Source organism: Vigna umbellata, chromosome 5 (assembly GCF_029865625.1).
Source record: "Vigna umbellata cultivar VRB3 chromosome 5, Vumbellata_1.0, whole genome shotgun sequence".
Lineage (NCBI taxonomy): Eukaryota > Viridiplantae > Streptophyta > Magnoliopsida > Fabales > Fabaceae > Vigna > Vigna umbellata.
The window spans coordinates 63,942,240-63,963,752 of NC_142169.1; the positions used below are offsets into that span (position 1 = coordinate 63,942,240).

Genomic DNA, 21,513 nt, shown 5'->3' on the forward strand with positions numbered 1-21,513 from the left:
ATTTGAATTAAAAAGTATTATCAATCTTTTTAGCTACTTTTATATAGGAAAGGCAAAATGGGCCAATTGGGCCGTTTATCTCTGGTCAGTCAGCTCAATTAAAAAACAATTAGGCCCAACTGGTTTGTCAATTGAAAACGGTTTGAAATTTATAATCTGAGTTGCAGGATTACGGTTGGTGGACTGACCCACCAATTTTGTTTTTTTATGATATAGTATTCATGGAAATTTACATTAAAACAAGCTAAAGCAGGTTGAAAAGGATTTTATATTCAATAAAAATAAATCATTATTGTCATAAAGAGAAAAATCTACTTTCCGGTTCTATCATCACTGGTTCTAACCAACAAAATATTGAAACTATCTCTATATCTGTCCCGAATCGAGTTTATTTGTATTAATTTGGTTCAAATACTTTTAGAATTAGTTATCAATATCCTTTAATTTCCTTCTAGAAATTATTTCATGCAGATAATTGTAGTTTCGGGCACATGACTCCCATGTTAGTGTGTGTAGAAACTTTCTTAATCTGTAGGTTCTTTCTGTCAAACCATAGGCATATACAAGATCCATCCATGGTCTTGTCAATGCAAAATCATCAAATTGTCATGCACAAGTTCTACAATAGACATCTGTACAACCAAGTAGGAAATATGACTAGAAACTGATAATCAATATAAACATGGATTCATTGAAGTTTTACACAAGGTGTAAAGTTTGAAAACTGTTCCATGTGCTACATATCTCCTACACGCCAAAACCTGTCATAAAATATAATGTCAATGAGAAGTATACCACTTACAAAGAAAGGTTCTGCATCAGTGCATGAAACAATAATACTCACCCATAAAAGTTCTTTCATTATTAGGCTCTACATTGGCTGTCTAAGCTTCGCAAGCTCAATCAATGAATCTTTAAGAACTTCCTTGTCAACGTTTCTCTTACCCTGAAAAACATACATACATAACGTGAGATGGCATTTTCATTCATACCCATTTGACATAATATTCGTTACAAGAAGTACTACAACACACTCTCTAATTCACTCTGTTGAACACTCTTAATTGGTTGAAATTTAATAAAAAAGAATGTAGTACTAGCAATTTTCGCTTGGTCACCAATGTAGCTTTGGATTAATAATCAGACAACTAGTCAGTCAGTGACATTCTAACAATGAGCTAAGAAAACAGCCAAACTCCACACATGACTTACTACGTGTATTTAGTTAAACTATCATCAATGTATGCAATATCAAAATGACACCCACTCTATTCCAAGATTTTTTATATATTACGACTACAGTTTCTTATACAAGGAAGACAATTTTTTTCTTAATAAACACTTACCCATGAATAGTGAAAAAACCTTATTGCCATGATCAAGAAAAAAACATTAGCCTGCTTCCATTAATGATTTTAACAAAAGGAACAGAAAATGTTCCACCATACCTTCAATCTTGGGAGAAGAGCAAAAACTTCATCAGCAGATTCTGGGCATACATTACCAATCACACATGTCTGCAGTGGGTAATGACGTCAACTTGTCAAGAAAGCTACATAACACATAAGGACAATAGAAATTGTAATAAGATGCTCTATATCATACCTCACAGTCATTGAGACCATTATTTGCAAGAGGTCTGATATTTGAGTCAAGAGATGAACATCAACATTTGTGGAGAAAAGAGAGCAGATTGACACAAAGCATAACAACAAATAATTACACATGTTCATGTCTATAAAGTAAAAAAACACCCACGGAAGTTATACAACAATAGATGCATAGACAAACGCCAGAGTAAAAATTTAAGGATACTCAAGAACGTGTCTAACAGACTGTGCATTTGTGTACTTGCTAGTGCTTCTGGCATACTGCAGTCCCTTGTCAAATGACCTAAAACAGGACAAAAAAGAGATTCAGATCACTCAAATAGATTTTCTACTCTAATGATCATGATCATTTTCAATAAAAAAGAAAAAGGTTGTGTCTCCCTCACGTGGGCATTTTGATAGTTGAATCTCTAGATAACATGACCATCTGGTCCTGAATTCCTTGTAAAATATCTGCAGCCTCACAGTCCATAAGACACTTGATATTTTCTGGAAGTTCTGCATGTCAACCAAGAAATAGTACGGTTGATAATAGGAGGCAAAGTATGATCTCATGCAATAGAGAATAAGGTCATATGGTCGCTTAACCTAAATGGTTAAATCACAAGGCGACTGTAATACAAGTACAAATTAATAGTATACTGATTTACAATAACTAAACGAAAAAACACACAAGAGACAATGAAGACAAGCACCAACTTTGATCCAGTTCTGATGATTGTGAGTCTTTTGACTGAGAGCTCTTTCCTCCATTTGCAACCTTATCTCCTTTTCCTCCTTTAATAAAATCACCATGAAAATAATAAAAAACAACAATCCACTAAAAAGGAACATGATTAAGAGATCAAAAGAATAACCAGCAATCAATTTAAAGATCATGCTGAACATGTGGTCAAATGCAATGTTACCAAACTGATGAATACAATAAGAACTTCAGGAATTACACCCTCACCTTTTCCAACAGATTTTAGTGAAATGGGTGAACTACTACTTATTCCAGATTCATATGGACCTATAATAGAAAATCAAGCAATAATTTCAGTAAGGTGATTGTACAAAGAAGCTTTAGTATTTCCATACTTCACTGAAAAGCAGTACTACGATGTATAATAATGAAGCTAACCATCTTTAGAAAACTGAACCCTCCTCCCTTTCGCTGATTTTGTCGCACTGTCATCTTTCCCTTTCATGGATCCTAGTCCTACCAGGGACAAAGCAGAAAAAAAAATGATTAGTTAAATGCTTAAATCACAAACTGGTTTAAAATACTACCACCCATCATGTGCTCCTGGTTAATGAAGGCAAAACGAGCACAAGTTTTATGTTATCCAAACAGAATCCCAAATCAATAATAAAAACAAACAAAAATATTTAGGGTAATCTGGTTTTAAAACGCGTTTTCTGTGTCTTACGTTTTATTATAAAAATACCACCTTACTTTCATTTTGTCCTCTATTTTGAAAACATTGTACACGAGATAATGAAATCAACTTTTCATTATTTTCATTTGTCTGTTTTCACTGTTTCCTGAGCAACTCTTTTAATACAGAACCAATGTGGAAACAGCACACCATTTCTGTAATTAAGAAAAAAATGGACATAACTTTGTTTTCCAAACCATATATGAACCCTAAGATATAAGGGCACAAAACAGCATATGCAAAATCAAAGGATAAAGACATCAACGAAAGGGGTGGAAGCAAACCCAAATTTGCATCTAACAATTCACGTATTACAACCCCATTCATCTCTCCCAAATAAAGTAATTGTAAGTATGATTGTAAGCTCTTTGAACTCCACCCCTCCCCCTAAATTTTAAATTAAAAAAAAAAAAAAAGTGTGGGCACAAATGCATTTCAATCAGAAAATCAGTTCCACCATATGATATCTGACAACCGAGTAAACATCATAATTTCCCAAGAGACCAGCAGCATCAACATCGGTCCTCGGTGTCAAAAGACTCAAAACCCGACCTTATATTTGTGCATGTTGACCAATACACCAGTCAGAAAATTCAAACCACAGAGAGAAAACCAAATACCCAGAAGACAAAGAGAGAAAAAAAAAAATTGAGGGTAAAACCGAAAGCAATGGAATGTCCAATCCAACACATACCCCCTTTGCTTAATAGAGAAGCGCCCTTTCCTCCTTTCTCCGACATCGCAAAAACTCGCTTCACCCTACAAAATATCAAACAGAGAACAATGCAGGTAAAACAAACAACCTAATGATCGCAAAAGCAAGTGGTGTTGGAGGGTTCAGAGTGTAAGTGGGAACGTGATTGAATTCAGATTTTGAAAAAGAAAGGATTTTGGTGGCATGTGAGACAGTTTTACTGAAAAGGAAAACATGGGTTAGTGAGGAACAGTATGCTAAGCTTCACTTACCACAGAATGAGCAAAGATGCTGGGGAGGAAAAATGGGAACAGGGAATGAAGAAGAATAAGAAAACGAGAATTTGTGTTGAGAGATGAGAGTCTGAAACAACACAATGTATTATAGAAAGATGTGTAGGCTTTTACAGTCCCAGGTGGCACTGTTTTTATATGAATTACTATAAACATATTCTATGTATCCACTAGATAAGAAAATATTAAAATGAAAAAATTAATTAAAAAATTTAAATAATAAAATAAAATAAAAAATGAATTTATTAATAAAATAAAACTGATAACCAATTGCATATATAAAAATCATTTTATTACTAGCTTCAGATAAATTTATCTCCAACTATGTTCATTTAAATCATTATTTTTCGGACTAATTTAGAATTTTCCATTCCTTATCATATGAAATAAAAATATATTAAATAAATTTAATTAGAATTTACATTCTAGAGTAAAATTATGTTAAATTCAATAGTTATAAAAAAGTTTTAAAAAAACTTTTATTAATAAATTATATAATATTTTAAAAAATATTATAAATGTAAAACTAGTTTTATATTAAACATATGAATGAGTTTTGTAATATATTTATTCCATAAAGTTCTGGTTTGGAACATTTAATATATTTTTTTATCATTATTTTTTGTTTTATTAAAACGTTACACTATTATTTGGATAATAATTTCACATATTATGTTATTTGGGTAAAAACAAATCAAATTTTGAAATGAAAAGACAAAACGAGACTAAATATATTTTTAGAGGAAAGCCGTCCATGAGCAAATATATCTTCAGGAATAACTCGCTAAGACTGATTGTTTGGTGAAAAAATTCAATGAGTTTGAGATTTTAAAATGAGAAGATGCATGTAAGAGTTATTGACATTGTATATGTTATTAAATATAATTATTTCAATGAGAAAATACTGTGACAAGTGACTTTATGATGCATATTAAAAGGAAAAGATTATCTTAACTCTATTAATTATCATATTCTTATAAAGAAAAATATTGTGAAATTCAATAAAAATTCCTATATCTAAATTGTGGTGTTAGAAAGAATTGTATTTGATAATCGTAGAAAGTTAACGTGTCAATAACATAGGTTTTTTGAGAGGTGACTCTTTGTGATTATTATATTAATGTCGATATTATATTGTTATTCTTATTATTTTCCTATTATTACTAGTATTACCTTCTTCTTATTATTTTTACTGTTACTGTTATTATTATTATTATTATTATTATTATTATTATTATTATTATTATTATTATTATTATTATTATTATTATTATTATTATTATTATTTTATTCTTGATTTTTGTTTATTATATTATTATTTTTATTAGTATTCTCATTGTTATGATTTTTATTCTTCTTCTGATTACTACTGTTATTACTATTTGTATTATAATAATAATTATTTTAACAATAATATATTACTAATATTTTTCTTTACTATTTATTACCTATTTAAAAACCCAAGAGAGATAATAGAAAGTGAAATGTTGGTTTTAACCATTTAAGACAGAGGGGCTAAAACCTGCAACATTTTGAACCAAAAATTCTAAACTCTGTACCTAAGCTAGTTGATGTCTTCCCAGCTCATCAGAACCATCTACAAGCCATAATGGCAAATATATTTCTATCCAAAAGTTCCTGCTGCTATCTCTGTAAATATTGTGTACCTTATATCCTCTTCTGCGTTCATTCCTAATGAACAAATCAATGATAGTCCATTTATTCCATATACAAACCTTATCTACCCAAAAAGGAAGCCAAAGTTCAATTCAATGAAAACAAAAAACAAAGCATTTCCATTTCAACCATATCTCTCACAGCATTCCATCCGTCTCTAGGGAAGCAGGAGCATTTTCAGTAAGACCAATAAACAGACACAGATAATGTAGTTGCCTCAAACATCGTCAACTTGTGAATGAAATACAAAACTGGGAAATGTAGTTGTAATATCTCTGCCAATAAACAGTTTCAGAGATGTTAGATGCTTAAGCTTTATAACAAAATGTGAATCAAGGTTCAACCAAACTACCAAACACTGTATGCATAATATGGACAACCAAGACAATCAAAGTCAAGTCAGGCTTGTTTACATATTATATAGTCCAAAGTCTTGATTTCTGAATCATTTCAAAACAAATAGATTGAGTTTCTACATGTTAACAAATAGAAAGAGGTATGTACGTGCAAACACAAACAAATTAACATGCAAGCGTGCAAATATAAAGTATCAAGATTTGATTGTTAGTAACAAGAGGAAACTCACTTAAGATACTGAAGAGTCATATTTTTAAGAAGGGAAGGATGATGCAAGACAAGGTTTCGCCATTCTTCCTTGTCAATCTTCCCATCATGTTTTGTATCCGCTTCCTCAAATGTCTGATTAGTTTTAGAAATGTTAGTGAAAGCTGAATGGAGAAGATTGTAACAGCAAAAGAATGACTTGGCATGTCATAATCATCAAATCAACAATAACATGTTTAGTATGCTTTATCTAGCAGAGAAATTATGTACAAACTTGAAACTTTGTCTGTACATGACGAAAATAACACTAATTAGTCACATTGATCAATAAGGTCAGACGTCTTTCTCAAAAATAACACCTAAACAGTGAAATTTGGGATATGACAACTATCAGAAACTCCTACCCTATACTGCTCGTTTTCAAAGTATGCATTGGCTAGAACTAACATGTTTTATAAAGAAGAGGGAGAAAGATAATAAATTTCATACACACTAACAAAGGGCCAAGCATAAAATGAAACTAAGAAATAACTAAAAAAGAACTTATTACTGCTTCAATATACCTAGACTTATGAACAGAAGATTAGAAATATACGTTGAAGTTGTCAGATAAAGAATACCTTGTCAATAATGCTTTCAATCACGTCATCTGCAAGACTCATGCCAGCTTCGGCTAGAGTAGCCACCACCATTTGTTTCAACTACACATAGAAAAACGAGTATATTGATAGGTTTGATACATTTTACAAAAGAAGGAAAAGAGAAGGTAGTTAGTATAGTTGTAATTACATAACTGTAACAGACTATTATAAATAGTCTTATTAGGAAGTGAGCAGGGGTTTTTTTGGGAGGAAGAGAAGGAAAAGTTCCGGATTATTGTGGAGAGTGAGGTTCTCTCGAACAACCTCTGGGGAAAATATGTTGTAACATTCTAAGCCATTTCTATGCCTTTTACATTGGTAGGTGCAGAATTGGAAATAAAGCAATACAGATTTACTACACGGAGTCTTGTTTCCAGTTGTCCTTTTCGTGATTCTATCACATATCTAATACATGCACATACTGATTCCAAAAGCATGTTGGAACAAACCAATTCCAAGGAACAATGAAACAAATTACAAAACTTTGATCTTTGGTTCTGAAACATGATTTTAATTTCCTCTGTAATTAAGTTTGAGATGGTGAGTGACCAAAACTCTATTTATTCAACGTCGTATAAGAATAAATTAAATCACCTCCTGTCTCTTTATAAATCCTTGTTGTTTGAGATCATACAATTGGAATGAAACTGCAAAAAGGGAAAGTTAGGAATCCCCACCAAGCATATAAATATCAATAACAGATAATTATAATTCTAAAAATACTCTTTCCTTTCTAATCCTTAATAATTGTTGTTGGCTACAAGATATCTAGAGTCTTAAGAAATATTAGTTGCTTACACTCAATCTTATCATTGATTGGTGCATTGGGATGAAAAATAGAAAGAGCAAGTGCAAACTCTTTGAAATCAAGTATCCCCTGATGCTTTGTGTCAAACAAGTCAAACACCTACAAAATTTAAACAATAAAAAATCATGAATGGGGCAAATACATTTGTAAAAAGGGGTCATATCAAATGTATATGGCATGTAACTAAGTTCAAAGTAAGTGGATCATGACATCGCCCAAATAACAAACTATAGGTAAACTATATTGGAAGAGTTGAATTTTCCAAAAAAAAAAATAATCAAAATACTTCACTGGTTTTGTGTAATCTTTATTCATTTCCTTGAGTAGGAAAGGTTAAAACAATTTAAAGAGAACACCACAAGAAATTAAATATTTTACGAACCCTATCCGCAAATAAGCTCTCTTTCTTGGTTGTCTTAAACAAGGCCAACTGAAATTCATCCTGCTATGTAAAACAGAGCAATTTTTATTTTATGGATATGATAGAAATAATTTCATTGTTCCAAGAGGTTGAAAAGATAAATATAATTATAAAAACATTATGGAAGCACTGAGCATGATACAAAATTACCAACCTTAGTAATTAGTCCATCGTCAATTACTGCACTGCTGATCTTCTTGAATAGTTCATACAGTGCTTCAATCTCACTTACACTAACTGCATTTAAATAAAAGAAGTTAGGTTCCAAGTCTTAATAAAAGGATAAGTAGAGAGTGCTAAAGGTTAGTATACAGATCCATTTCAGTCCAACATCAGAGTCTTCAAAGGCCTTGAAAAGGCCACTGTCTTTATTACCACTTTTGTTCAGTTTAATATTCGTGCATGGCACCTCCCAAGGAGAGAGGAAAATATTTTTTTCTACTTTTGAAAATAGTGTGTGAAATGCACTTCCATGGAGAGAGAAGAGAGTGCTAAAAAGCTTAATCGAGTGAGTGAGACTTTCACTCTCCAAGTTGAGGGTTCTAATTATAGAATGGGAATAGATTGGTGCAAAATACTATATACGGTGATAATAAATTGGAATAGGAACTATATTCTATCAGTGCTATTTGGAGGAATAGAAATACGAAATTGAAGTATTTTAGTTTACAAATACTATGTACGAAATTAAAGTTCCAATCTATTCCAATTCCAATTAAAAATCACACGAAAGTTCCAAATATCATAAAATGGAAAAAAAAAACGGAGATAATAACATACACACTGTTTCTCTTGCAAGTGCTTCTGGATTTCCTAAACCTCTGGGCTGCTGCTGGGACAGATCAGCAGCACAAAAGCTTATCACAGCAGTATACAACTGCTTTAATCCATCAAAGCACTGAACCATGATCTTTTCCAGATGTCAAAACATTCCATAGCTGGAAATCCCCACAAAAAAGAAAAAGTAACATCAATAAAAAGTGCTTGTATCATGAAAGAAAAACTCCAACCATAGTACTTAATAAATAAAACAATTCTTTTAACCAAAATAACCCAAGCACACAGAAAGATTATAGAAGCAGAAGGAATACTGTACAAAAACTTATGGTGAAATTTTTATTATCACCTACATTTTCTCGGTCTAGGTTGTTTCTTCATATGCCCATGGGCAAGGGGTAAAAAGAAAGACCAGAGATAGGGGGAAAGAACTGATTAATTAAAACGAGATGTAAAATATGAAACAACGGACAACCAAATTGAACATACACCTGGGAACTGATTTACCAGTCCTAAGACATTTGTCAACATACACAGAAAAATGAGGACACTCAAAGCACACATGTTTGAATGGCATTGAATTAATAAGGTAAACACCATTAACGATTTTAATAATATTTATACAAATTCCAAATTATGGTTGCATTTACTACCATAAACTTGAAATTCACATCCCAATGTTTAACAATTTATGTGAGTACTCGCTATTAAATGAAAAAGGTGCAACACAAAGTTGAAGTAGCATCTCATATTAGTTACATCATAATAAAGATTGTTTGTTGTATTTTAATAAACATATTATAGATACGATTTCAGGAATGAAAAGGATGGAATCTGTCTACAATACTAGGTTTCACAAAAATATTATTCCAAAAGGGAGAAGGGCATTGATATACACATAATGATTGAAAAACAAGCATGGAGTGCTAGTTGATGCAGATGAGACAGAGGCAGAGGAAGTGATACACTACTCCTGGCCAAGGTTTTATATTTTCATCTTGAACACTACCATACCGAATATTCACCATGTTTATGAGTACACTACCAATAGGAATGCAAACAAAATGTCACAGAAAACAATTACCCGTAGTATATTCAAACAACATTGCAGATAAGCTAAGCACAAACATGGTATACTAAATTCGACATAACACTAACCATAAAAAACACAAGCAATAGAACCACACCCTGTAATGAAATCGGCAAAAACAAGAGAAATCTTTTAATCAAAGAATTAACACTCACATAAATTCCCTCTGAAAATTCCCCTTTACTCCATCACCACTCACACAAGACAAGAGGCCCAGACAAAAAGAAGGTATATAAGATAGACAGCTTCAAGTGTTTCCTTCTAGTCCAAGAGGAGAAAACTAATTATATTGTAAGACAAGAAATGCATCTATAATGATATAACTACAAGTAAATGTTTGCTTGAATCCTGGAATATCAGCCAAAACCAATACAATCATAAATTATCTGATTTACATTCCATTTCAGCAACCATTAAAGGAAGCCTTCTACCTACCTTCATCATCACACGAATTATTGAATTTAATATGCAATTACTCGTACAGTCAATCCAAAAAACAAAAAAGAAGAAAATATGTTATATCGTAGATCGATAATTGAAGCATGTGCACACCCATGCAAAATATTTCCATGCAGTAAATAGCTAGAACAAATTTCTGGTTTCGCCATCCAGAAATTTGTTATTCAACCACGTACTCGTTGTCTTTCTTGAGAATTCAACAAGTCAAGAAAAATCTTTGTACCAGACCTACCAAACAGTCCCATATTCCACCCTTTAAAGTCGAATAGTTTAACAATAGTTGCTTTCATTACTTAAAATCATTGCAGACCCCATCAAAGAGTTTCACCCAATTCCCCTTTAAGCAAATATTCTACAACCACAACCATGGAAAGCAGAAACATGATCTTGAATAAACACGCACATGAACTCATTCTCTCGATAAACTGGGCCAAAAGCTAACTTAGAGGTGAGCACAGTTATTGACAAAAGAAAAAACTAAAAGTGACTCTGAAAACCAGATAAATGGAAAATCACAGGTTCAATAACATGGCACAAAATTCACGTTTCCTTTACATGCATCAAGCAAGGCAAGAAAGACAAGAACTTCGTGACACAACACGAGGCCCTGAATTGAATCCCATTGAGATTTCAAAATGGCATTTTTGAAAAGCTTTTAAAAACAATAAGTGACACGAATAGTGTAAAATTAATCGGATTCATCTTCTTTGATTGCTGAATAAACAACACACAGTTAAAGCTTTCAAAATCTCTGGATTAATTAAATGACAAAACAAAAATAAAACTTGCAAATCATAAAGACTAGACACTGCAGAACTGAGTGAAATGGAGTAGTGGGGTTTACCTTTCAGAAAAACCAGAGAAAACAGAAGAAATGGACATGTTTTTGTCTGTGTGCTTTACTATGAAACTCAATGGGAGAAACAATTTTTTGTTTGTGTGTATTTATATTTATTTTTCAAAGAAATGTTTTTTCATTAATTGCTGGGTTTTTACTAATCAACGTCCTTGGCAAAAAGGTGACTAATAGAAATATTGAAAGCCATGGATCCATAAAAGATAATTTTGAAAAAAAAATATCTTCTTTCTTTTGTTGTGTCCTGATAAAAGAATAAAAATTGTTTTGTTAAATAGCTTGCAAAATTGAAAAAAAATTGGAGAGGAGAGAAAAATAAAAAAAATTGGAAGAAAGAAATTTCACTGCTATGGCTTAGCTGCTTCATAACCAGTGACATGTGGTTCTTTGACTGGTTGTTTCAGTTTTTTTTTTGGTAGTTGAACTAAGTAATAATCATTTGATAATACTGATGATGATTGCAAATACTAAATGTTTCTGTTAACAATGTTCTATATTCTCTTTTAGATATATTAATTACTGTGAGATGAATTTTAAGTTCATAATTTCAGTATAAATTTATGTTAAATTAAAAAGCACTAATTTTTTTTCTTAAAAAGGTTGGAGTGATTTCATTTATCAAAATAATATGACAAGTTTGATGTATTAATTGGTTTAAGGTGAGTGTGACTTGTGAAATTAGGATTTTTTAATATATTATGTTTTTTTTAATAAGTGGTTTTTTGGTATCTTAAAAAGAAATAACATTGTTGTTTAAACTTTTGTATGTATATCTAGTTCAAATTTCTTATATTTACGTGAAGAAAATTATTATATGGATAATTTTCATTTATAAAAAATAATATAAATCGTTTAATTTTTTTTAGATATTTATTTAAATCTTTTTATAATAAATATAGTTTATCTATGTTTTATAGAATATAATTTTTATTCTGAATTTAGTGTGATTATCCATATTTTTGTATTTTTTTAATAAATTTTATTGTGATTGTAAAAGATTATGAATTTTAAGAATGTGAACATGACATGTATGTCAAAAAAACTTTATTATGATGTCTAATTTAAAAAAAGAATAGTTTTTATATGAAAAAAATAATCAACCAAAAATAATGTTACAAATATGATTTTTATAATAAATAAATAAATTAGTTATTTCTTTCAAATGAGGTTGTTTTTGTCGACAACTAAATTTTACACTTCACCAACTTGCTGGAGTGACACAATTTTGTTCTAGTTATCAAGTTTTCTTCTCACTTGTCAGCCTATTTAGCAGATTATTCAAAAGTAATTATGAGCTTATTAAGTAAAAAAACGTATGACTTTTAGTGTGTCAAATTATTATTAAATATAATAATAAAATAGCATTAGTGAACTATTTTCTTAGAGAAGAGATTAATTAAAAATATATTAGCGACTTGTCTCTTGTTAACTACTTTCTTTTATATTCATAGTTTTTTATTAATTTGCTATGCAGAAAATGTTAAATCAGAATAAAAATAATTACTGTCTTAAAATATTGTCTTTTTTAATTTCTGAATATAAACATTAAATTATACAAAAAAAAAATAATAAATAAATATATGACAAATGAAAATGTAAAAAATATGCAATGCCTGAAAATGGTTTTTTTAATTTAATGTGGTCAAATTAAAAATAATATTAATATAATTTGCTGTAAATGTATGATATATTAAAGTAAGGATTAAATATGTTTTTATCCCTTAACTTTTAATCAAAATTGGAATTAGTCCCTCTTCAAAACTTTGGACTAATTTAATCCTTTTAGTTAACATTGAAGCAAAAATGTCTTAAACGGTATAAACAACTCAAATGCTATCATGAAACGCACCTGAAACATCAAATAAACCTAGCAAAATTTAGTTAAAAGGACTAAATTCACACATTTTTAAAGTTTGAGACTAAATTAGACCAAAGTTTTGAAAAAGAACTAATTTCAATTTTCACTAAAATTAAGGGAAAAAAACATATTTAGCCCTTAATTTAATGTAACTACTGTTATATACTGTGACATTTATCTTTCCATTTTGTGAACTGTTTAAGATGATAAATATAAAGAAAAAGAAATGTTCACACAAAAAAAATAAAACTAATTATTTAAAGAAAAAAACGTTATGGACAATTGTTTACAATTTGAAGTGATTTCAATATTCTGTTTTTTACTAAGTATGTTTCTGACTGATAAAAAACGTCTATGTATTATTAAATCGAGTAAGCAATTTAAAAATCGTTAAATTGGTAAGAAAATTATTGATATTTATTTAATATAACCATTGCTCAATAAGTATTTAAACAGTATTGATAAATATACTTTTAATAATATATTAAATATTTACTATATACTAACACAAAACTTCTATAATTTAGATTATTTGAAAAGTTTTGATAGGTTGGCTATATGAATTGATTTGGTCTGTCTGTCATCATTTTATGTTCATATTGATAAAATAAGTTCTATATTGCATGTAAACAATTAAAAAAATAGATCATTATTAAATAGGTAAAAATACTGATTAATAATTCCATTAATATAGCACTTGTTGAATTAGTATTTAACAATATTAATTAAATATATTTTGATGATAATATAGTTAATGAGATACTAACATAATAGTAATTTAGTTTTGGCCAAAATCTTTTGATAATGTTGTTGTGAAGAGTATAAGCATTTTCTGTGAAAAGTGATTTGTGAATTGGACAATATTATAGCGATCGACAACATAACTCTAATTAAATATTATTCTTGCAAGTTGCTTTTGAAAAATATGAAATAAGTTCATACTATCTATCAAGAATTTGTAAATAAAAAGTCAATACAGATCAGTAACATTAATTATGAAGGCACTCAATTTTGAAAATGTTAGCTATATTACAATAATTCAGTTTGATTTTTTTTTCATGACTAACTAACTCGTGATTAACTCGTTTTAGTATAAAAGTCTTAAAAGTAAAATATTATAAAAAAAAAGTTAATATAATGATTTGTCTATTTTACACAGTTTGTGAGGACAATAATTTTTTTTCAAATATTAAAAAGTAATATTTTTAACGGTAAACAACCAACCAAATCCGCTTTCACATTGAAGAGTAGTTGCAAGATTTATAAAGCAATCAAACTAAATATCTCATCTTGATTTTGTTGTATGTATTTATTACATATACACGTAATTAGTGTACACTCGTGAGTTTGAGATTTATATATAATATAAATGAAAAAAAGTTAAACTAACATGTGGATTAATTTTGACTAAATATAATACGGAAAAAAGTGTTTAAAAAAATAAGCATGATTAAGAGAAATTTTTTTCACCTTTCTTTTTAAGTTTCTAATGACATATTCTCTTTTCAGGTTGTCACATTCTATAAAAATAAAAGGCTTACCCTTTGTTCACTTGAATGCATTTGGGAGAGAGTGATTGAGTGGATTTTAGAGGATTTGAAGATAAATTTTGTTGTTATTTATTTGAGTGAATTTGGAGGTAAATGAGAGTGAATTTGGAAGCAACGTTTGTGAAAATTAGTGTAGGATTTGATTGATGTGACAGATTAAAAAAATTTACTTTCAAATCCACTCTCACCTACCTCCAAATTTATTCAAATAAACAATAACAAAAATTATTTTCAAATCCTCTCAAATTCATTCAATCACTCTCTCCGAAATTCATTCAAGTGAACAAAAGAGAAATCTGGTTCAATAAAGTGTTTTCACCACACTCCTAGTTTTGTTAGGAAGACTATGAGAAGGAAAAAAGAAAAGCATTTTAAGAGCAATAACCACCATATACACATGAAAATGAAAGAATGTATTTTTTTTAAGATTTTTGTGATCCTTTTACCACTCTCTCCTAATCATTATTTTTGTAAAAGATACTTTTTAATTTTGTTAAGAAGTTCTTCATCTTTGTATTATTGATAGGATGTTCATCTCTTGATATATTTAAGATTATTCTTCCACATTGAGTACTACCCTGTACGTAGTCTATGTCTGGGGAGCATACTTGACAGGAGATAGACACAGGCGGTAGATAGGTCCCCCACTTCGATTCCAGCCCCGTTAGCATAGCATCTCCGATCCGAGATAAGGGATTACTCCGTTAGGTCTTTTCGGTCCGGAGCCGGCCGGTAATGGACCTACTTACCTTGCTTGTGGACCAGCTGCAGAGCTAACCCTTGTTCTATTGGTTTGGCGGTTGCTACCAAGACGATTTCTTTATGCCCATCAAAGGACCTCGAGATGCTAATCCACGAAAAACGATACGAGAAATTCGAAAGAACTCATATACGGAACGAGGGCGACCCGTGGAAATACATCGGTTTCTTACTCGTGCAAAGGAACTATTTCTTGGCAACTTGGACAACTTATAACGAAGTTTGTCCCGCATATCACTAGGAAGATCGGAATCTTTACAAAAGGCTTTATAAAGCTTTCGTCTCAATTCATATTTAGCCGCGAGCAATCTGTGTTTGTTATCTCGTATATTTCGCTTCTCCGACATCTCTTACTGAGTTTCTCCCTCATCTTTTTGCAAAAAGCCGCTCCACGGTGGTAAAGTCTCATCTTGTGTGTTGGCCGAAGTGACAATAGTCACATTGAACCCTCGAATATGTTCGAAGATCTCGAAATGATCTTCCAGTTCCGGGGAGAATTCGCAAAACTCCGTTTCCATCGAGAATTGAATGGAGTTTTCCCGTATTTCGACCGGAGAATCTAACAGAGACATTACTGTCGAGATTCTGACCGAAAAATTAGACATTCCATGCCCTCGGAGAGTGCTTTGTCGTGCTAGGTCACTGACATATCCTTTTTCTTTATTTGACCCCAAGAATGGATTGGATCGAAACGACTTTCTTGTCGAACCCCTTTGTGTCTGTATGAATTTCTGACCGCGCGGAATCTCCATAGCCAATTTTCCATTTTTGATTATGAAATCATAGGGTGCCTTTGGTACTACTCTTATTTCACACGATCCAGGAACTTCCATAACGTTGGCGTGATTCAGTTTGAGCAACGGATCCTGACGTGATACATCTTCGTAATGAAAATGGAGTGGAAACATAGTGATGAGAAATCCAAATTCCCTCCAGACACTCCGAAAAGCCTGTAGCTGATGGAGTAGGACTAGTGTTTTGATTGTTTGTTGTGGTTGGTTGTTGACCAACAGAAGTCAAGAATGGGATGGGAAAAAAGGCGGCACAAAGGAAAGGTATGCAGAAATTCGGAATGAGCCCACCTACGCACTATTCAAAATGTTCTCACTATTGTATCTTGACCTTCGCTGCACACTTTGCCATATATTGATTTGTCCTATTATTGTCTGCGTGCTAGCGGATAGAGAACAACTTGAGGAAAAGTCAAAAGCATTTACCGCGCTCAGCAAGACGAATCTTCTTTCTATACATAATTTTGATAACCAGACGACTTCTCTGCCCTATCGGTCCTCTACCCGCTAAAACCCTCTCTATACCGGTCAACTATCTTCGTTCCTAACTAAACGACGCTTTCCCTCCTTCTTTTTCTCTTGGGCATCTCAATGTTCATGCAATGCATTCTTTTCGATCTTGTACTTGAACCTTCACTTTTTTACACTGAAGACCAAGCCACCGGACGATTGTTGTCTTCTTTCAATAATGCTTTGTTGGTCACCGCTGCGAGGCATCGCCTGTTGTACAGTTGCTTTAGCCTAGGAGCCAACCTAGCTAAGGTTCACTCCTTTTTTTTATTTCCTTCCTTGAGGATGAGGACTTTTCATTCGATAAAGGACTTGAGATAGACAATTGCAGTTAGTCTTATCCCGGGTATGGGACCCTAGGCCCTGAATCTATTATAGTGTTATAAGTCCTCTTTCTTGATTTGCATAACCTCGCATCACACACAACAACAGGCATGGTTGCGCACCAACCGGAGTCGGTCCTTGCATTCAAATAGGGGAGCTCTCAAGCTCGATATTTTCTTTCTCGGTTGATACCAGCACACAAGGATCTTCCCTATGAACAGGAGGCAAGATTTCCGCAGCTCCGAACTTTGACCACGAAACAGAGAACAAGGCTGAAAAGAAGCTTTCTTCACTTTGACGATCCTAGTGTGAGTGGATGCGTAGTTTGAAAGTATTTCCACCTGAACCAGGGTCGTGCTGAACCTTTTTCTGGCTGACGTTCCTTGGAGGTCCACATGGACTTAGAATGAGGAAGTAAAGCATCGAATTCCATGTAATGAAGAAGTAAAATTATTAAAGTCATTTTTTGTGTGCTTGGCTCTCTTTTAGAGTGAATTATTTTTTAGTCTTATCTTAAACCTTGATTCATAGGCTAGAATCATCACTCATCTTGAGTTGGTCCATCTCTTAAGTAGCACATGTCATCTTTCTCATCTCTTCCATTATTTTTCTTTTTTCATTTTTGATCTTTTATTTCAAATCATTTATGTTTTTCGTCCATTTTATGCTTTTACAATCCATTGACTTTGTTTATTTTATTATTTTCATTCTCTTAATTGAGTTCATCAGTTTTTCTTTTTAGTTGAATATCTTGAAGTGAATATTAGCATCTAGATAACATTGTTAGTTTAATGTTTAGTGAAGATATTTTTGAAACTTATTTTAAATAACATAAACACAGACAAAATGTGTTCTAAAATCAATTATCTCATGTAAAAGGAATAGATCTAAAATTTTATTATTTCAAAAGTTATGATGTTTTTGTTTTTTCATATGAATTTATTCATGATCATGGGTATAAAATTTTCTTAGTATTTTTTTTTTCTTAAAAAGAGCCTAATAATATTAAAGTGAAGCTATATGAAGATCTTAAAGGAAGAAACCTATGACATGGTATGTACAAGGAGCTATCGTGATTTAGTAAACTGTTTTGTGAGTAAGTTCAAAATTCAAATAAAGTGTTAAGACAGGTTTAATACTTCTAGTGCACTTTTAGTTTTAATTTATTCATATCTTCGATGTTGTTATGAATTTTGATTGATATATATATATATTTATGATTGTGTATTATGAGATATGGGATTAGAGAATTTTATTACAAATGATGAAATATTAAAGTTCATATTATTGGTCTTTATATTTTTAATTACATTATATTATCTTATTTTTCGTGTTAAATATTTTTTATTTTAATACTTAGTGATTGTGTCTCAAAATGTTAATAGATGATTAAACAAATATAAGACTTTTACAAAAACTGTAACATCCCAAAATTATATAGTCAGGAACTATATAATAGAATAATTACATGTATTAATATAACAAAACAGTCTTACAGATAAGGAGATAATTCTCGCAAGTGGCCGAACGGCCTTACATAAATACACAAAAGTTTACGAGCGCTCAAAAAGGTAATAAGGACGAACGGTTTACAAAAATAAATACCGAACGTCCAACTATTCAACTATAGCAAAAGGGCGCTCGTTCTAAAACGGCCCGCTAACTTAACTAAGCTAACAGCTCACCGAACGTCCTACTGTTCAGCCTTCACTTCAACCTCTACCAGGTTCTCTTCAGCAATTAGTCCTTCTTCAAGTGTTTCCTCCAGAGAAGCATCTACCTCTGCTCACATCCACACGGATGATCATTGCAAGGACAAGACGGATACACATATACAGACAACACAATGAAAAACGAAGGGTAAGCTTATTGAATTTAATTCAAGTAAAACATACATTTCATACATATCAAACACATCAAATAAGTTACAACACATACGTTCCATTCATTCGTTAACTCAGTCAAATTCCTGATACTAGACTGACCGTCCGGACTGTATGAATCCTGTGTAGCTAAGGCGTTCGTGCACACAGGTGGAATGACTGGAATGCTCATCAGTCGCCACCTGAGGTTAGTTCGTTCTGTCCAAGTTACAGTTATGGACTAAGACCTCCTGCCATTCCCACACATGACATACTCCTCTCTACTTGAGAACGAGCACTCACGGAATATCAGGATGAACCACCATCTAAGCTTACCACGTTCATACTTTACCATTTCAATTCCATTTAAGAGTCGTTCCTCCCTGGAACGCTCGTTCAAAATCCACAATCATAATTTCAGTTCTTATAGTGTTCGCACATCATAATACTTCCTCTTAATAACATTTTCATTCTTTGTTCCACTTACATAAAATGACGAGCGTTCAATCCTCTTCATAACGAGGACGAACGTCAAAAGCGAGACCGAAGGATCTTCTTTTCCGAAGGGATAGAGCTGACACATTTTACATGACGAACGTTATTACAAATTTGAATCAGTTAAATGAACTGACTCTAGAACAATTCAACTTATACTTAGAATAATTCACTTGCCAAGATTCAGAGTCAATCCTACTGAATGAAGATACAGAAGACGAGTACTAAATGTACTAAGTACAATTTAGTTAGAATAAACCGACTGCCAGTAAATAACCGAACGCGGTACGCGAATTCACTGAAGTTTGGGACAACGCTATTTAAGTTTACGGACGAACGCTATTTCGGCTCGTTGGAAATTTCGGGAAGAACGAACGTTCGGTATAGGACCGAGGGTTCCTTTATAACATACGCATTGGGACGAGCGTTCGGTATAAGACCGAGCGCCACTTAGGACGTACGCTTTGGGTCGAGACCCATCGCTGATTCAAAATCATAGAAAATAGAATTTATATAAGATGAGAGGTTTACAGTCATGATTTTAACAAAATGGCTAAGTGTCCGAATGTAAAATTTCAAACTTCTCAAATTCTCACACAACACTCAGGATATCTACGTTTGACCGAACGCTCAAACGTAAGACTAATATAAGAGGGCGTTCGTCCTCAAATAGAATCCTTTCCAAATGAAAGGGTTCAGCTATTTCAAAGAAGTTAATGAGAATACCGAACGATCAAAGACCGTTTCGATAACGAACGTTCATTTTCATATAATTTCATATTCAAATTCAACTTACAGTAAACACACATTTTTCAGTATAACCTTCCATACATTTAATTACTCATCTCATAATATTTTCCATACTTCTCATGCATTATCTCATCATCATATCATACACCAAAATCAAATAACACAGATCATACTTAATAAAATTCACAGAACATTCATACAACACAGTACAACGCAAGAATTAAATTTAATAAGCTTCCCTTACTTGGATCAGAAGTGAACGTCCTAACTCAAGGTGTTTGGTTTGTCCACTACAGTTTTCTACCCTCCAAGGATCACTTAATTCTTCCAACCAGATCTAACCATAAAACCAAGAAATACTAAGAACTTAACCCTTCATGCTACCAGAATTTGGCTTTGCATGAGACAGAAAAACGTTCGACGAAGAAGAGAAACTTACCAGTTTCGAACGTGAACTTGTTCGGTTTACTGGAAAGCTTAGGGCGCCGGAATCTCTTCTACGGTCTCTGAAATGGAATCGGAGTAGAGAATGGTGAATTACAATAGAGAGAAGATGAGAGGTTCTAGAGAGAAGGTGGAGAAAATGGAGGTTGGATTTTCTGAGGAAGATGAAGGTGCACGCAGAGAAGGGAAGAATGTTTGAGAGAAATTAATTCCCTTCCCATAGTCAAACGGACGTTCTCTCTTGCGCTGACACCTGGCTTCCAATATTGAATTCAGAACCTTCCAATTTGACACATGTCAGAGGGGAGTCAGAGAATGTGAGTGCGTTTTAATGGCACCGCACGTGGGGCGTGGGTGCATTAATGGAAGCAAGGAGGTGACTCAGCACCGTAATAAATGAGACGTGACAAAAACAAACATAAAACACTTAAACTAATATTTTTGTGTTATATTTACTTCTTACCATGTTTTGAAAAACACATTACATACATATAGATTTGTAAACCCTTGTAAGTATGTTTAAATTTAATTATTTTGCATCTAACAACCAGATAATGTATGCAATTGCTATTAAATAAAAATATTTCTTATTATAAAGAAATAATTATAAATATAAATACGTAAATCACAAACTTATTTTTCAATTTTAACTATTTATTTATGGTTTTATGTTATTAAATGTTTTAATCAGAAATGAGTGTATACGTTCAAGGTGAAATGAGATATGCCTTCAAGATATGGATATCATATTATTTGTTGAATATCAAAACCCATTTGCAAAATGTTTTTCAACATTCAAGTTAATAAGAACTTTTTTTTTTTTAGAAAACAGAAAATATATAAGTGTATTTAGTAAAAA

General features: G+C 32.0%; 4 protein-coding genes across 7 annotated transcripts; all 4 read right to left on the reverse strand.

Annotated features, from left to right (window-relative positions):
- Positions 1-576: 576 nt before the first annotated feature.
- Positions 577-4,092, reverse strand: LOC124848619 (DNA-directed RNA polymerases IV and V subunit 4). Its single transcript, XM_047326342.2, has 11 exons — positions 3,998-4,092; positions 3,726-3,790; positions 2,734-2,811; positions 2,563-2,622; positions 2,310-2,387; positions 1,997-2,108; positions 1,816-1,893; positions 1,606-1,639; positions 1,449-1,517; positions 845-946; positions 577-761 (listed from the first exon to the last, which is right to left on the reverse strand). Exons 2-10 carry the CDS (start codon positions 3,769-3,771, stop codon positions 872-874), a joined length of 630 nt encoding a protein of 209 aa, XP_047182298.1. The 5' UTR covers positions 3,772-3,790; positions 3,998-4,092; the 3' UTR covers positions 577-761; positions 845-871.
- A 1,401-nt stretch (positions 4,093-5,493) lies between these two features.
- Positions 5,494-11,451, reverse strand: LOC124848658 (calcineurin B-like protein 2). 4 transcript variants are annotated; one of them, XM_088115981.1, is made up of 9 exons: positions 11,300-11,451; positions 8,910-9,067; positions 8,284-8,366; positions 8,091-8,150; positions 7,699-7,807; positions 7,495-7,547; positions 6,880-6,960; positions 6,282-6,394; positions 5,494-5,970 (listed from the first exon to the last, which is right to left on the reverse strand). In XM_088115981.1, exons 2-9 carry the CDS (start codon positions 9,034-9,036, stop codon positions 5,913-5,915), a joined length of 684 nt encoding a protein of 227 aa, XP_087972107.1. In that variant the 5' UTR covers positions 9,037-9,067; positions 11,300-11,451; the 3' UTR covers positions 5,494-5,912. The 4 variants fall into 4 exon arrangements, with proteins under 4 accessions (XP_087972107.1, XP_087972105.1, XP_087972106.1 ...); XM_088115979.1 differs by having other exon boundaries at positions 8,091-8,153; XM_088115980.1 differs by lacking the exon at positions 11,300-11,451 and adding an exon at positions 10,152-11,230 and having other exon boundaries at positions 8,091-8,153.
- Positions 11,452-15,293: 3,842 nt separating this feature from the next.
- Positions 15,294-15,825, reverse strand: RPS14 (mitochondrial ribosomal protein S14). The gene has a single exon (XM_088115207.1). The coding sequence runs from the start codon at positions 15,823-15,825 to the stop codon at positions 15,523-15,525; it is 303 nt and encodes a 100-aa protein (XP_087971333.1). The 3' UTR covers positions 15,294-15,522.
- Positions 15,826-15,828: 3 nt separating this feature from the next.
- LOC148198800 (Ribosomal L5P family protein) lies at positions 15,829-16,925 on the reverse strand. Its single transcript, XM_088115206.1, has one exon. The coding sequence runs from the start codon at positions 16,384-16,386 to the stop codon at positions 15,829-15,831; it is 558 nt and encodes a 185-aa protein (XP_087971332.1). The 5' UTR covers positions 16,387-16,925.
- Positions 16,926-21,513: the final 4,588 nt, after the last annotated feature.

What these genes read in the sequence shown, in the direction of transcription:
- LOC124848619 (XM_047326342.2), bottom strand. Translation starts at nt 3,771, where the DNA reads ATGTCGGAGAAAGGAGGAAAGGGCGCTTCTCTATTAAGCAAAGGGG. An exon ending in TTCTCTATTAAGCAAAGGGG is followed by an intron (nt 2,812 to 3,725) that starts GTATGTGTTGGA and finishes TGTCCCTGGTAG; the next exon opens with GACTAGGATCCATGAAAGGG. An exon ending in CTCTTCTCCCAAGATTGAAG is followed by an intron (nt 947 to 1,448) that starts GTATGGTGGAAC and finishes TATGTTTTTCAG; the next exon opens with GGTAAGAGAAACGTTGACAA.
- LOC124848658 (XM_088115979.1), bottom strand. Translation starts at nt 9,036, where the DNA reads ATGGTTCAGTGCTTTGATGGATTAAAGCAGTTGTATACTGCTGTGATA. An exon ending in ACGATGGACTAATTACTAAG is followed by an intron (nt 8,154 to 8,283) that starts GTTGGTAATTTT and finishes TGTTTTACATAG; the next exon opens with CAGGATGAATTTCAGTTGGC. An exon ending in GATTTATAAAGAGACAGGAG is followed by an intron (nt 6,961 to 7,494) that starts GTGATTTAATTT and finishes TTCTATGTGTAG; the next exon opens with TTGAAACAAATGGTGGTGGC.
- RPS14 (XM_088115207.1), bottom strand. Translation starts at nt 15,825, where the DNA reads ATGTCGGAGAAGCGAAATATACGAGATAACAAACACAGATTGCTCGCG.
- LOC148198800 (XM_088115206.1), bottom strand. Translation starts at nt 16,386, where the DNA reads ATGTTTCCACTCCATTTTCATTACGAAGATGTATCACGTCAGGATCCG.